Here is a 17,990-nt window from a genome sequence, read left to right as displayed (position 1 = left end):
GTATAAAAAAGGCACAAAGTGCTGGAGTAACTCAGCGGGTTGGGCAACATCTGTGGAGATTATGGATAGGCGATGTTTCGGGTCAGGACTCACCTGCAGACGGATTGCGGTGGTGAGGAAACTGGAAGAGAGGTGGGGGCGGACAAATCCTAGCAAGTGATAGATGGAATAAAAAGAGATAGTGCTGGAGTAACTCAGTAGGTCAGGCAGCATGTGTAAGAAGGAACTGCAGATGACAGGCAGGCAGCATATCTGGAGAACATGGATAGGTGATGTTTCAGTTCGGGAACCTTCTTCAGATTGATTGTAGGTGGGGAAAGAATGTTGGAAGAAAGCCTGGCAGGTAGATGGATATAGGTGAAGGGGAGTTTTGATATGCAAATGGTTCGACAAAGGTCAGAAATGAAAACACACGTTGAAGAATTGCAAATTGTGAAGCGAGAGAAAGGAATGTAGGTAAAAGGTGGAGGGAATAAATGGTTGCGAGTCTAGGTGTGACACAGAGAATGGGGGGGGTGGTTGCCTGAAATTAGAGAATTCAATGTTTATACTATGAGGTTCTAAGATACCCAAGAGGAATACGAGGTGCTTTACCAATCATCTGCCAATCAAAACCCCCTGCTCATCTGTATCCATTCCACCTAATACCTGCCAGGCTTTGTCTTCCCCACCAGCTGTTACTGCTGCACTTTGTGTCTTTTTTTGTAGACCAGCACTTGCATATCTTGGTTTCTAAATGATAAATGGATACAGGTGGGGGAGGAATTGATTGGCAGATGGTAGGACAAAAGCCAGAGACAAAAAAAAAAGTGAGATAAGGATAGAAGAGTTCTGAATTGTGAAGCTAGAGGAAGGAATATAGGTCAATCTGGCACAAGATAATGTGAAATTGAGGTCCATAGCAGGTGTGGGCGAGTGAGACCTGGAGCTGCGGTCAGACCTGGAGCTGCATGGGCCGGCATATGGAGTATAGAACACAGGGCATAGAAGGAGAATTGTTGCAAGAATTTGTGGAGTGAATGTAGGATCCGAGAGAGGATGGTGAGCAGCAAGTGGTCGTGGTCAATATTGGCACCAATTACATAGATTGGCATCCTTGATAGATCATTCCTGGCCTCCTTTGACAAGGAGGGATCTTCCCTCTTGAACGCCCCAAATCTAGATTTCAGCAGAATGTCTCCGTTTTCATCCAAGGTTTCTGGTTATATAGGTAGGCCCTTATTATCTTTGTCAGAATGTTGTCGTACATGCTTTTCTATGTTAAAACCGTGAAGACTAAAGTATACGCATTCAGGCTGAATGAAACGGTCTAGAACAGGTTCCAGGTTACCAACTCAAGGCAAACCTGAAGCGAACCACTGGCCTCCACAGACCACTACTGTATTGCTCTTTTCATTAGTGCCTCACATTTCAGTTTCTCTTCAGAAGCAGCACAGATAAATGATCAGCCTGGTGAAATGAGCGCGAGGAATGGTAGTTTGGCAGTGATCAAATGTGTTAACACCCAGCATGGGTCTGGAGACATGTTTATAGTGTTCCTGAATATAGCTTGATTTAAGTCACCGGCAATGATGAATAGGGCAGAGTTCGCTGTTTTGAGACTTGCCGACCGCGTATATTTTGTCCGGTGATACCGTGGCTATTGTACTATTAGACCCGAGATAGAGTCATACAGCACTGAAACAGACCTTTTGGCCCAACGTCAACGCCAACCAAGATGCCCCATCTCCAATAGTCCCTGCTGCCATCCCATTAAAACCGTTCCTATTCATGTACCTGTTTGAATGAGATGATGAATAATTCCTTCAGTCCCAGTTTGTTTCCTTCAGTATCGTTTCAAATTAATTCTCAATATCAATTTAATTCCAAGTAGACAGCTTACAAATGTGAGAAGCATCGATTAGTAAATACAAATAAAAGTTCACACCCCTCACATTCTTGGATTCAATACATATTAAAATCTTGTATTTAATAGAGGTCTATCACATAAATCAATTGAAAATATTTTAGTCGATCATCAAAATCATATGTACAAGAACTAAACACGAGAGCAAGCCGAAATAAAAATTATAATCATAATCAAATATATAATTTGGAAAATATTTGAAAAGTCCTGCTTTCCTTTTTAATTTACTATTTATTGCCAATGAGGTCTTATATCAACCAAACAAACCCCAGAACCATTTGTTTACAATATCTTCAAAACAATATTGTTCCCATACCTGCTTATCTTAAAGATTACGGTATCAAATTTGCCAGTATGTTTCTGAGCAACGACAATCAAGTCAAGTAACTCTTCGGATATAATTAAGGATGACCCTTTGTAGAAAGAGACCGCACGGTGTAATAAAAAGAGGCCCTGACTTCCAATCAAAAAATAAAACTTATTTCTTCAATGCGACTGCTTTTTAAACTTAGTTTCAATCTTTAAAAGGTTTGCACAAGTGCAGTTGACAAAAAGATTGAGAGAAACAAAGCAACAATATGGTGGATACAGCAAAAAAATAATTTTCCCCATTAGAATAAATTTTTATTTGGAAAATAATATGCATGCTAAATAGACTCGTAGTAAATAAACGTCACAGCAATATTTTGAAGCTAACCATTTGGGCCAGACGTGCTGTCTGTGGTGAACTACCGTTGCTCAATACATTTATTCATACTAATTTAGGACTGCCTTGCTCAGATCATCAAATGCAAATTTTCTGCTCAAAACTATTCTAAAACAAAATTAAGGGACAAAGAGAGTGCAGATGTTGTAATCTTGAGGAAAAATGCAAAATGGTGGAGAAACTCGGGGGTGAGGGTTCGTGGTCAGGCAGCATTTGGTGGGGGAAACAGACAGGTTGTTTATTGCATCAAGAGGCCTTATACAATGGCAGGGCCTATTCTGATGTAGAGACGTTAGAGATACAGCACAGAACAGGTCCTTCAGCCTAGCAACTCCACACCGACCAGCAATAGTACACCAGCACTATCCTGCACACTGGGGATAATTTACAATTTTACTGAAGCCAATTAACCTACAAATCTGTGCATCTTTGGAGAGGAGAAAACCAGAACACCCGGAGAAAACCCACGGTCAAAGGGAGAATGTACAAACTCTGTTCAGACAGCACCCGTAATCAGGATTTAACCCGGATCTCTGGTGCTGTAATATCATTGAGTTGAGAGGCTAGAACAAGTGCTGCTCCCAAATTAACTGGAAAAACTGACAGCAGGCCGAGTCATGTCTACTGGCTTTGTCAGTTGCCATTCAGAAGTTATTAATATAATTTTAACAGTTTTTATGTTGCTATATATAAAAACAAAGCAAAAAACATTATGCAAAGTGGTCAAGGAAAATAGATATGCCCTTTATCCCAATTCAAATGAATAGACTTCCTGTTCCTAGATTAACCATTGGGGAGTTGCAGCCAGTGCTCTGCTGTTGGATTTGTGTGAAATCCATTGCCACTGGACAGCTGGGAGACCTCTCACAAAGCTTGACCAACAGCTTCAATTTTCCAATTGCAGGTACCCCTCACTTCCTGTGTGATTTCCGCTCCCTCCCCTCACCCACTCTCCTTCCGATCCTCCTCCTGCCTCCCATTTTTGTCTACTTTCTCATCCCTACCGCCTCATCAACACTTTCGTCCCCTTCGTGGTACCATCCATACTTCTCCCACCTCCCCATCTGGTTCTGCTTCCATCTGCCCATCTATCCCCAAAAGGTTCCCGTTATCATCTTCCTCATTTCTCAGAATTCAATAGTAGTATTTTATGTAGATCCAAGGATCTGCAGATGCTGGAATCTTGGGCAATCTGGAGTAACTCTGCAGATCAGGCTGCTGTGGAGGGAATGGATAGGTGATGTTTCAGGTTCCGCCTCCTTTTCAGACAAATTAATTCCCACCACAGATGTTGCCTGTCCCGCAGAGTTAGTTACTCCAGCACTTTATTTTTAGCTTTTTATGTTTCTGATTATCTCTCTCCAGCAGCTTTCTTCACCTTCACCCTCACCTCTATGGCTCCACTTGCCTTATTTCATTTTCTTCCTCCAATATCATCCACCTGTTTCTGTCTCCCAAATCCATTTTCCCCCCTTACTTCTGCCTCGACCTGGCTCCAGCTGCCTGTCACCCTTCCACTGTCCACCAATCACTCATTGGCCCGTCTCGCCACTGGTCCTCCTTTTATATTGGCTATTTTCACTCTCCTCTCAGTTGATTCAGGGTTGCGACGCACAACGTTGACAATACCTTTCCTCGCTTGGAAGCTGCTTGACCTGGTGAATTCCTCCAGCAGATTATTTGTTCCAGATTCCAACATTCTGCAGTTGCTTGTGTTTCTTGTTCCCGTTTCACAGAATACATTCTACAATTGGTGAACTTCTTATTTAAACCGGAGAAACAACGCTGTCATCTTGAGCAAAAAACAAGTTACTGAAAGGTCTCAGCAGGTCACACAGCATATGTGGAGGGAAATGGACAGGCGATGGTTTGGGTCAGGATCCTTCATCAAGTCTTGAAGGTCCTGACATAAATCACCATCTATCCATTTCCATCCACTGATAATGCCCAACCTACAGAGTACCTCCAGTAACTTCCTTTTTGCTTCTTATTTACATTGTTTTACATCAATACCTTAAATTCTAATTAGCAGTCAGTTCTTTGATAAATTCAGTGATTCCTCAACGTGTTACAAATACAGAATTTAATTTATCTCAAGAGCAAATGGAATATTTTGGGGCATTTGGAACTATGTTTAACATGTCAGAGACACAGGGAAACAAAATATGTTTATATAAAATAAACATTTTGCATGGAGACACGATGCAGATGTGAAATACCTGGGGATTTTCCGATTTTGTTAATAGATGAATATCAGTTTTATTATTGACAGAAGTCCTGTAAATAATTACACTTTTCGTTCAGAACAAACTAATAAACAGTCTGTCTAGAGTATTTTCTCGCAGAGAAAATTGCCTTGACAAATTCAATGTTTTCTTCTTGTTACTGTCCTTGGAACAAAAAAAGTCAGTTTACTTCAGACATCGAGAATCTCAGCAAATCAATGCTACATATGATCATTTCCAGTGTACACGCTGTATTCAAGTATTAAAATGATGAACACAAATCTCTTCATAACAGTACACATTTTAAGTAAATAGTGCCAACATTTCTCAGATGCAAATTCCATCCTCTCCAAAAATAAAGAGCAAATGCTGAGCAATTCTAACAAGTCATTAAAAAAAATTATTGTTAAAATATTTTGGTCAAACAGTGATGATCTTTCAGATATTTGTATTAGAACACTTTTTTCCATTTCAACATTGGTACCAGTCGCTCTAGGTGTGCCAGACTGCTTCAAACAAGTCACTACATGGATTATTTAAATAGTCACTTCAGAGAGATTAATGCATCCGATCTATTCTCCAGTGGCAGTAAAAAATTACCATTTTCAAACACTTCACAATATTGATATTAAAACTTAGCATTCTGATTTGCCACAATCCAACAAAAACAATACTTTATATCACATATATTAATCTTACTTTAAAAGCAAATGTCAATTTAAATTTGCAAAAAAGAACGACTTTAATGTAAATAATAAATCCAAAAAATTAGAAAGGAAACGAAAAAGCAGGTAACAGTAAACTGACTGAACAGCTGCTGGAAACATCCTGATGTGCATTAACATCAACATGTTTCTAGGGCATCAGAAATTCATGACGTGACCAAGCAGTCAATATGGGTTATATCAGAGAAATCTATTTGCTTGAGAAAATAACTATCAGAGCTGAGGGGGAGATCAAGTGGGCACAGTATTATCTGAATTACCAAGGGGGAAACAATGAGGACAAACCCAAGTGACATAACAATTATATCAGCCCGCCAACCTGATAAAGGCCTGTACAGTTTTCTGCATTTGAGACAATTATTTATCCATGCTAATACATTCCATATCTGGAATTCCTTATGTCCGTACCGATGTAGAAATCTTATATGTGCTATCTTGACCTATAACATACCATACATGAAGACTGGTGCTAGATATGGCCTCAGGTGGATAGACATTTGATTGAAAGATAATAAACTGTATGTAAACACAGATCATTATCAGGTTGGCAGGTTAGATAGTAGAACACCACATGGCAATGTTCTGGACCCTTGGCGATCAACAATTTATTTTGATCACTTTGATAAAAGATGTGCAAGTTTGCAAATAATTCAGTGAAAAAGTGAGCTGTGAGGAGGATATAAAAGACTTTGCAATGAGTTGTAGACTGATTAACTGTGAAGATGGGTGGCATTATAATGCAATATTGGAGAGTGTGTGCTTATTCACTTTGGAAAATTAGAAACTGAAAGCTATAAATTCTGATGTTCAGAGGTGTATTGGGTGCTGATTAACAAAAGACAAATATTAATGGGGTACTGGTTTATGAAAAATAACAAGCTATTATTTGGCAAAAATGTCCACGGGTTTAGAGTACAAAAGCGCATTTTCATTTCTGAAAGGCTATGTCATGATATGAGGAAAAGATTGGAGGAATATGCACCAAGTACAGGCAAGTGGGACAGACTTCGTTAGGCAACTTGTCGGCATGAGCGAATTTGGTTTGAAGAGCCTGTTTCTGTGCTGGATAAGCTCGCTGACTCTTCTGTGACACAAGGAACTGCAGCTGCTGAAATCTTGCATAGAACGCAAACTGCTGTAGAAACTAAGCTGGTCACGCAGCATCTCTGGAGGACATGGATCATTGACTGTCCATGTCCACCAGAGATGCTGCCTGATCCACAGAGTTACTCCAGCACTTTGTGTTCTACTCTATAACTCTATGACTAAGATGACAACCAGAACATTAGACTGAATTCGGGATGAAGATTTGTCTGAGCTCTCTAAAGTCACTTGGATTTTGAAGAGTGCAAGACAATCTTGAGTGCATGAAATCATAAGAACAAAGTACAGAATTAATGCTGAGAAGCTGCTTCTCATGTTAATGAACCAATTTTTTATTTGGGAGGAGAATCATTGTCCAGAGCAACAACTCAGTATTTCGACACCTGGAGCCATGTGGAAGTCCACACGCCATGCAGGGAAAACAGTTGAAAACTGAGGAATTTGGTTTGTAAATTGGTAAATCAGGCAATTTATCAGTCAATATAAGCAAGACTGCTCTTGGGGAGCGGCCTTGTGAGGGAAGTGCCCTGTGAGTAAAGTGTGAGTCTTTGGCTCGAGAGTCTTCGGCGAGGAAGCTGAGGGGAGGAGACTACGCAATACGCTTGAGAGGGAGAGACGAAAGAAGGAGATGTCAGGCAAGCTGATTCAGTGCGATGCTTGCAGTATGTGGGAGGTCAAGGACACCGCTGGTGCCTCTGGCTGCTACAAATGTGACAAGTGCATCCAGGTAGAGCTCCTGAAGGACCGTGTTGGGGAACTGGAGAAGCAAGTGGATGACCTCAGGTTCGTCCGAGAAACGGAGTCGTTCCTCGACAAGTCCTACAGTAAGATTGTTACACCTAAGGTACTGGAAGAGAGAAGGTGGGAGACAGTGAGAAAGGGAGGGAAGCATGGAATGCCAACGTCCCCGGGTGTTGTACCTCTTGTGAACAGGTTCACCCACTTAGAAGCTGTCGGGACAGAAGACGTTTTTACACTGAGCGGCGGACTGGCTTGCGATGCGAATAGGGCTGTTGAGCCAAAACCAAAAAGGCCTAAGTCAGGCAACGCCATTGTAGTGGGAGACTCCATTGTGAGAGGTACGGACAGGGGTTTCTGCGGCAACAGACGGGATTCGAGGAAGGTGTGCTGCCTTCCTGGTGCCAGGATCCAGGATGTCACGGACAGAGTGCAGAAAATCCTCGAGGGCGAAGGTGAACAGCCGGAAGTGGTAGTGCATGTCGGCACAAACGATGTTGGAAAGAAAGGGATGAATATTCTGCAGCGTGACTTTAGAGAGCTCGGAAAAATGCTGAAAAGCAGGACCTCCAGGGTTGTTATCTCCGGTTTGCTTCCAGTTCCTCGTGCAGGCGAGAGCAGGAACAGGGAGATACGGGACCTGAACGTGTGGCTGAGGAACTGGTGCACAGGGCAGGGATTTAGATTCATAGATCACTGGGATCTGTTTTGGGGTAAGGGGGAACTGTACAAAAGGGACGGTTTGCATCTTAACAGGTGGGAGACCAGCATTCTGGCAGGCAGGTTTGCCACTGCTACACGGGTGGTTTTAAACTGAATAAGGGGGGTGGGGTGTCGAATGGGATAGTTGAGGATGGAGTTAAAGGGAAAGGGTTTCTTAAATGTGTGAGCGTAGAGAAAGGGGTGTAAAATTAGGGTAGAAGGAATAGGTAGCAAGGTGAAATGTGGCAGGCAGACAAATCCAGGGCAAAAATCAAAAAGGGCCACATTTAGGAGGACTGGCCAAGTTCTGTGCCTTCCACCACAGTGATGAATGCTGTGGTGGATGTTTGTGTAAAATCTTTATTGTGGTTGTGTGTTCTTTATTACTGTACCGCTGCTGGCAACACAAAATTCCACCGACCCTGGTTGTGTGGCAATTAAATTATATCAAATTATATCAATTTTCAACATAATAGTATAAGGGGTAAGAGTGTTGTAAAAACAAGCCTGAAGGCTTTGTGTCTCAATGCAAGGAGCATTCGTAATAAGGTGGATGAGTTGAATGTGCAGATAATGACTTGGATATAGTTGGGATCACGGAGACATGGCTCCAGGGTGACCAAGGCTGGGAGCTGAACATCCAGGGATATTCAATATTCAGGAGGGATAGACAGAAAGGGAAAGGAGGTGGGGTAGCGTTGTTGGTTACAGAGAAGATTAACGCAATAGAAAGGAAGGACATTAGCTTGGAGGATGTGGAATCGATATAGGTAGAGCTGCGAAACACTAAGGGGCAGAAAACTCTAGTGGGAGTTATGTACAGGCCACCTAACAGTAGTAGTGGAGTTGGGGATGGCATCAAACAGGAAATTAGAAATGCGTGCAACAAAGGTAAAACATTTATAATGGGTGACTTCAATCTACATATAGATTGGGTGAATCAAATTGGCAAGGGTGCTGAAGAAGAGGATTTCTTGGAATGTATGCGGGATAGGTTTCTAAAACCAACATGTAGAGGAACCAACGAGAGAGCAGGCTATTCTAGATTGGGTATTGAGTAATGAGGAAGGGTTAGTTAGCAGTCTTGTTGTGCGTGGCCCCTTGGGCAAGAGTGACCATAATATGGTTGAGTTCTCCATTAGGATGGAGAGTGACATTGTTAAGTCAGAAACAAGGGTCCTGAACTTAAAGAAAGGTAACTTTGAGGGTATGAGACGTGAATTGGCCAAGATAGACTGGCAATTGATTCTTAATGGGTTGATGGTGGGTATGCAATGGAAGGCATTTAAAGACTGCATGGATGAACTACAACAATTGTTCATCCCAGTTTGGCAAAAAAAAAAATCAGGGAAGGTAGTGCATCTGTGGATAACAAGGGAAATCAGGGATAGTATCTAAACAAAAGATGAAGCGTACAAATTAGCCAGATAAAGCAGCCTACCAGAGGACTGGGAGAAATTCAGAGTCTAGCAGAGGAGGACAAAGGGCTTAATTAGGAAAGGGAAAATAGATTATGAAAGAAAACTGGCAGGGAACATAAAAACTGACTGCAAAAGCTTTTATAGATATGTGAAGAGAAAAAGATTAGTTAAAACAAATGTAGGTCCCTTGCAGTCAGAAACAGGTGAATTGATCATGGGAAACAAGGACATGGCAGACCAATTGAATAACTACTTTGGTTCTGTCTTCACTAAGGAAGACATAAATAATCTGCCGGAAATAGCAGGGGACCGGGGGTCAAATGAGATGGAGGAACTGAGTGAAATCCAGGTTAGCCGGGAAGTGATGTTAGGTAAATTGAATGGATTAAAGGCCGATAAATCCCCAGGGCCAGATAGGCTGCATCCCAGAGTACTTAAGGAAGTAGCCCCAGAAATAGTGGATGCATTAGTGATAATTTTTCAAAACTCTTTAGATTCTGGAGTAGTTCCTGAGGACTGGAGGGTAGCTAATGTAACCCCACTTTTTAAAAAGGGAGGGAGAGAGAAAACGGGGAATTACAGACCAGTTAGTCTAACGTCGGTAGTGGGGAAACTGCTAGAATCAGTTATTAAAGATGGGATAGCAGCACATTTGGAAAGTGGTGAAATCATTGGACAAAGTCAGCATGGATTTATGAAAGGTAAATCATGTCTGACGAATCTTATAGAATTTTTCGAGGATGTAACTAGTAGAGTGGATAAGGGAGAACCAGTGGATGTGTTATATCTGGACTTTCAGAAGGCTTTCGACAAGGTCCCACATAAGAGATTAGTATACAAACTTAAAGCACACAGTATTGGGGGTTCAGTATTGATGTGGATAGAGAACTGGCTGGCAGACAGGAAGCAAAGAGTAGGAGTAAACTGGTCCTTTTCACAATGGCAGGCAGTGACTAGTGGGGTACCGCAAGGCTCAGTTCTGGGACCCCAGCTATTTACGATATATATTAATGATTTGGACGAGGGAATTGAATGCAACATCTCCAAGTTTGCGGATGACACGAAGCTGGGGGGCAGTGTTAGCTGTGAGGAGGATGCTAGGAGGTTGCAAGGTGACTTGGATAGGCTGGGTGAGTGGGCAAATGCATGGCAGATGCAGTATAATGTGGATAAATGTGAGGTTATCCACTTTGGTGGCAAAAACAGGAAAGTAGACTATTATCTGAATGGTGACCGATTAGGAAAGGGGGAGATGCAACGAGACCTGGGTGTCATGGTACACCAGTCATTAAAAGTAGGCATGCAGGTGCAGCAGGCAGTGAAGAAGGTGAATGGCATGTTAGCATTCATAGCAAAAGGATTTGAGTATAGGAGCAGGGATGTTCTACTGCAGTTGTACAGGGTCTTGGTGAAACCACACCTGGAGTATTGCGTACAGTTTTGGTCTCCTAATCTGAGGAAAGACATTCTTGCCATAGAGGGAGTACAGAGAAGGTTCACCAGACTGATTCATGGGATGTCAGGACTTTCATATGAAGAAAGACTGGATAGACTCGGTTTGTACTCGCTAGAATTTAGAAGATTGAGGGGGGATCTTATAGAAACTTACAAAATTCTTAAGGGGTTGGACAGGCTAGATGCAGGAAGATTGTTTCCGATTTTGGGGAAGTCCAGAACAAGGGGTCAGTTTAAGGATTGGGGGGAAATCTTTTAGGACCGAGATGAGGAAAACTTTTTTCACATAGAGAGTGGTGAATCTCTGGAATTCTCTGCCACAGAAGGTAGTTGAGGCCAGTTTGTTGGCTATATTTAAGAGGGAGTTAGATGTGGCCCTTGTGGCTAAAGGGATCAGGAGGTATGGAGAGAAGGCAGGTATATGATACTGAGTTGGATGATCAGCCATGATCATATTGAATTGCGGTGCAGGCTCAAAGGGCCGAATGGCCTACTCCTGCACCTATCTTCTATGTTTCTATAATCAACTACATTACACTCATCAGTTCTTACTGCACCAATACATTCTATCAGATTTCAATATAGTTTTCTACCAAATGACTATTAATGTTGTCCTGGATTAATGTTTCTAAATGTTTGTATCCCCATTGAGGCAAAACTGTTTGATGTGTCTTGTTGGCTTTTTTTGTACATAGGAGTAAAAAAAAATTTAAAAAAGCTTTCCTGTTCTATGGCACCATCTCTGTATCCTGATGAAAACCCACTTTAAATTGAGCCAACTTCCAATTCCTCTGTGCTATCATTTTTTTTATGTATTCAATGTTTTAACTACCGTCTCCTTCACAGTTACTTTGGAAACACCCTCTTTTCCAGTTATGGCAAATGCAAAGTATTCATTTAGTACTTTAATACTCCTTCATTGCCCACATGCAAGTTCACATTTTTTTTCTAAATGAGCCCCAGTCCTCCATGTACTATCTGTTTGCTATTTATATGCCACATGAACATTTTTGTTTCCCATTTATCTTGACAACAAAGCTTCTCATATGCTGCCTTTTCCTGACTTACATTTTCACTCTCCCACCGATTAATTACTGGTACAGGTGCACAACCTTTTATCCGACGATCCAAATAACGAAAAGCTCCGAATAGCGGACATTTTTTCGGTCCTTGAAGAAAGGTCCTTGAAGACGTTCACCGAGGGCGGCCCGCAGAGGTGACAGCAGAACCTCCGGTCGGTCCTCGAAGAAAGGGGAACTAAATCCCCATTCATAAAAGAGAAGGTGAGGGTATATTGCGCGGGAGGGTTAATAATTTACAATCTGCTGCTGCCTGCCTGCTGAGTTAAAAAGTTCCCACGGTAGACTCACGATACACAGTGTATCGTGAGTCTTGCGTGGGAACTTTTTAACTCAGCGGGCAGGCAGCAGCAAATTGTCGCTCCCTTCAGTTTCACCCCACCTACACCCCTCTGCTTCCCGGCCATATGTGTGACCCCTTCCCTCCCCTCTCCAGCTCCTCACCCATTGCACCGGCGCGGGGGCTTTGCACTGTCTTCACGTTGGAGCCAGTGCCAGTCACCGGAGACGTCAGGACCAACGGGACACCGGCCCCCAGGCCCACTGCAAGCACGGAGATCCCAGAGACCCACAGCCAGCAACAGCCCAGCCCCGTTCCAATTCCAGAGGAACACGCTCCCCGTAGGGACAGAAGCTGATGGTGTGCAAGGTATGTCTTGGTCTTGAGGTTGCGGATGGAGGGGGCGTAGCTCGGGCTGTGACGTGTCCGGCCACCCCCCTGTATAGGAGCTGAGACTGGGAACTGTGGGGTTGTTTGCAGTTGCAGAGGGTGGGGGCAAGGGCAGTAAATTTCCCAGTCTCAGCTCCATTCCTGGGAGGTGACCGGAGACGTCAGGACCAACGGGACACCGACTGCAAGCACGGAGATCCCAGAGACTCACAGCCAGCAACAACTCTAGCCCAGCCCCGCTCCAACCTCCAGAGGAACCCGGGTTGCGGATGAGGGGGCGCAGCTCGGGCTGTGGGCGAACTGCCACTTGTCGCTGTAGCGGCGCATCGGAGGGTGGGTTCTTGTTGGTCCTGACGTCTCCGGCCACCCCCCTGGACAGGAGCTGAGAGACGTCAGGACCACCAGAAGCCGCTCCCCGATGGGCCGCTACGGCGACGTGGCAGTTCGCCCACAGCCCGAGCTGCGCCCCCTCATCGGGACACCGACCCCCAGGCCCACTGCAAGCACGGAGATCCCAGAGACTCACAGCCAGCAACAACTCTAGCCCAGCCCCGCTCCAACTCCGGAGGAACCCGGGTTGCGGATGAGGGGGCGCAGCTCGGGCTGTGGGCGAACTGCCACGTCGCCGTAGCGGCCCATCGGGGAGCGGATTCCTCTGGAGTTGGAGGGACAGGGAGACACAGCGGCTTTTGAGAATGGTGGGCAATCACTTCCAAAGTTCTGCCCACACAGTCAGTACACCTCTCCTACACTTGTCTCCCGCACTAAGATCATCTCGCAGAGAATGATCCCAGCCTAACCCTCCCTATTCTCTCCTATTCTGCAAGAAAAAACTACATTGAAGACTCAAACTCGCGATCGAGTAACTGCCGGGATCGAGGCGCAAACTCGCGACCTTGCGGATATGAGCCGAGCACTCTGCCACTGCGCCAGCCGTTAAAATCTACGCTAAAAATCTTCCATTCCGAAAGCTGAAAAATTCTGAATTACGAAAAGTGTCCGGTCCCAAGGCTTTCGGATAAAAGGTTGTGCACCTGTATTTACAACCCAGCATTTGTCAGACAGTCTTTCTTTGACTTACTTTCTTCTACATCTCTTTTGTTATCCAGAGTTTTAGATTTATTCTTCCTTTGACACTTATGGTAATGTGTAGCAACCATATCTGACCCCTCAGTTCCTTAAAGGCGTTGTTCAGAAAAGACTGGGACTGAGGAGCAAAATGGATGGAGATGAAGCCTACATATGAACTTGTTCTATTTATTGTTCTCAAGAACTCTTTCAAGGCTTAGCACATTTATTGAAATAATATGTTAGTAAATGAATCCAAAAATCTCCAGTTTTTGTGCTGATTTAGTTAATCAAAGGAGAGAAAAGAAAATTTGATAGGGCAGCGACTTAAGTTAGAAAAGGGAGCAAGAGATACAGATGGGGAAGATGTAGATTTTGAAGCCATCTGATGGAAGAGGATGAAAACTGTTTTTGGGATAACCTGCCAATAAGCAATGCCTTAAGGCTCTGTAATCACAATTGAAATAAGTCTTATAATTGAATGTTTCATGTTTTGTGACCGTTTATGCCAATTACTGAAATGTTCAGCTGCAACGAGATTGTCATAATAAATATTATTATATGATTATAAAAGTCAAATTAAGAGAACATTGGGATGGACATGTTTAATTTATTTGGGACATAATTCACCCTCTAACATCCAGCTGGTTGCTTGATGTAAAACAATCTTGGAAATGAAACTCAATCATTATATGGAACAGTAGAGCTGGACATGGCACAAAGTTACCCCTGGAGAAAGAGCACTTGCAGAATGATTTATACAGTCACCTGTCCTTAAATCTACTTTCGCCATCAAGGATCCTGTCACAAATTCATCATATATTCCAAAATGTTTGGGCAAATCCAATTTGCTTTAGAAGTAATCAATGCCAACTGCTTCTATCATCATTTTTGGCAACCTTTTCTACAGATTAGATTCTCCCAACATTACTTCTGCAGTTTTGATAAAACCTTGGCTTATTCTTATTTCCCACTTATCCAAACTGAACTTCCACACATTTGACTGCAATATTATCAATCTTGCTGCAATTAAAAATGGAATAAATGTCTATTAACGTATTTACATTATTACAGTCCAAGCAGTACCAACATTTAGTTTCACACAAGCATCAGTGTTATATTTTGTAAACTGTGGTGCTTAACGCAAATGATGCAGGATATGGTAGAGAAAATCATGGCACTTTAGAGGAGCAAGGCATTTAAGAATCTATTTGGGCTATGACACTCGATTTCTAATCCACAAATTAATCATTGGTGGAAAGGAGTGAAAGAGTGAAAAATACAATATTCATGCTTTTTTCTTTACAATAACCAGAACATTCCATTTACTGGGCGAGAAAAATATCAAAATCCAAATATTTATCTTTGTGCATTTCCTGTAACGTTTTGGAAAGGGCAACTATAACTTTAGATGCAATGAACCCAATAAATCCTTGGCAGCTTCTTACTCAGGAAATCCAAGTGTATGATTAATTATTTTGTGGGCAAGGTGGCTTTCAAATTGTTGGAATTTCAACTGTGGAAGTGAAAGTCCTATAATTCCAAACCACATCCCAATCCAGGAAATAATAAAATGCCGACCACCTTCCAGAGATGCAAGGAACTGCAGATGCTGGAATCGTGAGCCAAAAAAACTCCAAAGTGCTGGAGGAACTCAGCTGGCCAGGCAACATCAGTGAATAGAATGCACAGTCGACCTTTCAGGTTTGGACACTTCTTCAAGCAAATAAAAGGCCCCAGCCTGAAACACTGCCTGCCTATTCCTTCCCCTGATGCTGCCCGACTCTGAGTTCCTCTAACACTTTGTGTTTTGTACAACCATCTTCCAATTAAAATTTTAATGTTGCCACCAAGGTGTTTCAGTTTTTTTTTTAATTAATCTTCCACCATAATGGTAAAACTGCATTTGATGTAATTACTCTGCATATTTTGCAAATTATCATTTTCTTTTAAGAACAAGTAACCTAATACTGATGATTTGTCTGACCTTTTGTTTTACAGAGTACACTAGCAGTTTTTAAAAAACTGAAAACTATTACATCACAAGGTATATGTACTTACTTGTGGATGTGCTAGTCCCAATAGTGTTGATAGTTGTAGGTACAGATGTAGAAGAATAAAGTGGTAAATGTCCATTCTCACAGGCCTGGCTCTTCTCTGGCCAGTTCGAAGCAGACACACAAATCCCCGAATCACGTAAGCTCTGCCAACCATTGAGCTTGTCATCAGAGTTCTGTCTTTGGTGATAATAAAGAGTTTGCCCAAAATCCATCGAGTCATGGCGTCCTCTGCTCTGGTTTCCATAACCAGAGGTGCGATCCTCTAAATGGTTGAGCCACATTGCTAGTGCATTTCGGTCCTCCAGTGAGGTGGCAGGATGAATCAAAGCATAGGATAAGAGTTGTCTACTTTCTTCTATGTGCTGATTGTTCTCAATAGAATGAGCCAGAATTTTAGGTAATAGCTTCATATACTCTATTTTTGCTTCAATATTGCCTGGCTTCAGCAATGGAAGATGGGTCAGCAACAACATCATTACTTTGTCCTTGGATTCTTGATGCCATTGATTAACGAATACTGCAAAAACAAAGTTGAAACACAAAAAAATTAATTTATTTAGGTCCTTACTGTCATTCCAGTTTAGTTAGAAACTTGAAAATGCCAACCATCAATCCACAAGTTTTAATTGGGACTATTTAGTTATTTATTTGCATACATTACATTAAACATTACACTTATATCAATCACTTCAGATTATTTATCTCACTATGACATTAAACACTAAGTAAAGAAAGGATAAAAAGAATGTATTCTAATGTAATGCAGAACATGTGACTTGTAATTGCATCCCGTGCCTCTCAGTGCACTAAAGAACTCACCCAAATTTTGCCTGCATTGAGGCATGTTTGCAGTAATGATAACTCGCTCCAAGTGATGCTTGTTTATTGTTGACAACATGTCATACAGTACTATAAAACTATGTTAATCCAACACATTTGAGTTTGTGGTGAAGGCCTGGCAGAATTTCCATACTGATGGATTTTATTCCTGTTAATCCCTTCCACGATAATCCCCATAGCGAAGAAACCAGTGGTTGCCTGCCTAAATGACTACCGCCCTGTCGCCCTGACCCCAATAATAATGAAGTGTTTTGAACGCCTGGTGAAACCCCACATTACTGCCAGCCTCCCCTCATCGTTAGACCCCCTACAGTTTGCCTATCGCCCCAACCGCTCTACAGAGGATGCCATCTCTACCACGCTGCACACAGTAATCGCGCATCTGGAACACAAGAACACATACGCCAGAATCCTGTACATTGACTTCAGCTCAGCGTTTAATACCATCATCCCACAGAGACTTGTGGAGAAACTAACCCTGCTGGGCCTCAACACCACCCTGTGTCACTGGATCTTGGACTTTCTGATAGAGAGACCGCAGTCAGTCCGTGTTGGCAAGAACACTTCAGGCTCGATCACGCTGAGCACCGGCTCCCCTCAAGGCTGTGTGCTCAGCCCGCTGTTGTTCACACTGCTCACACATGACTGTGCGGCCAGATTCAGGGAAAATAAAATCATAAAGTTCGCGGACGACACTACCGTGGTGGGACTCATCAGTGGAGATGACGAAACAAGGTACAGGGAGGAAGTAGAACAACTGGTGGACTGGTGCGGCAAAAATAACCTGGAATTGAATGTCGACAAAACTAAGGAGATGGTTGTCGACTTCAGGAGGGCGCAGCCAGAGCATACACCGCTCAACATTAGTGGCACTGCAGTGGAGAGAGTGGAGAGCATAAAGTTCCTCGGTGTGCAGATAACGGACAGCCTCACCTGGTCCAGGAACACCACTGGGACCGTCAAACGGGCCCATCAGCGACTGCACTTCCTGAGGAAACTAAAACAGGCCTCACTCCCCACCAACATCCTCAGGACTTTCTACAGGGGCACGGTGGAGTCTGTACTCACGTACTGCATAAATACGTGGTACTGCACCTGCAACTGCTCGGACAGGAAGGCTCTGCAGAGGGTAGTGAGGGGAGCAGAGAGGATCATTGGCGTCTCCCTACCCTCGGTACAAGAACTGTTCCAGAGCCGCTGTCTGAAGAAAGCACAGAGAATTGCCAAGGACAAACTGCACCCCCTCCACACACACCTGGATCTCTTGCCATCAGGCAAGAGATATCGAAGC

General features: G+C 43.1%; 1 protein-coding gene across 3 annotated transcripts in view; it reads right to left on the bottom strand.

Moving 5' to 3' along the window:
• The window catches only part of samd4a (sterile alpha motif domain containing 4A), a 118,496-nt gene that overhangs the window by 58,910 nt on the left and 41,596 nt on the right, over nt 1-17,990 (bottom strand). For all 3 annotated transcript variants that reach the window (XM_055640445.1, XM_055640447.1, XM_055640446.1), the window contains exon 3: nt 15,861-16,376. In XM_055640445.1, the coding sequence (XP_055496420.1) occupies nt 15,861-16,376 (516 nt within the window). The remainder of the gene's footprint in view (nt 1-15,860; nt 16,377-17,990) is intronic.

The sequence above is a fragment of the Leucoraja erinacea genome, chromosome 9, assembly GCF_028641065.1.
Source record: "Leucoraja erinacea ecotype New England chromosome 9, Leri_hhj_1, whole genome shotgun sequence".
Lineage (NCBI taxonomy): Eukaryota > Metazoa > Chordata > Chondrichthyes > Rajiformes > Rajidae > Leucoraja > Leucoraja erinaceus.
This window is presented reverse-complemented; position numbering and strand designations above follow the sequence as displayed.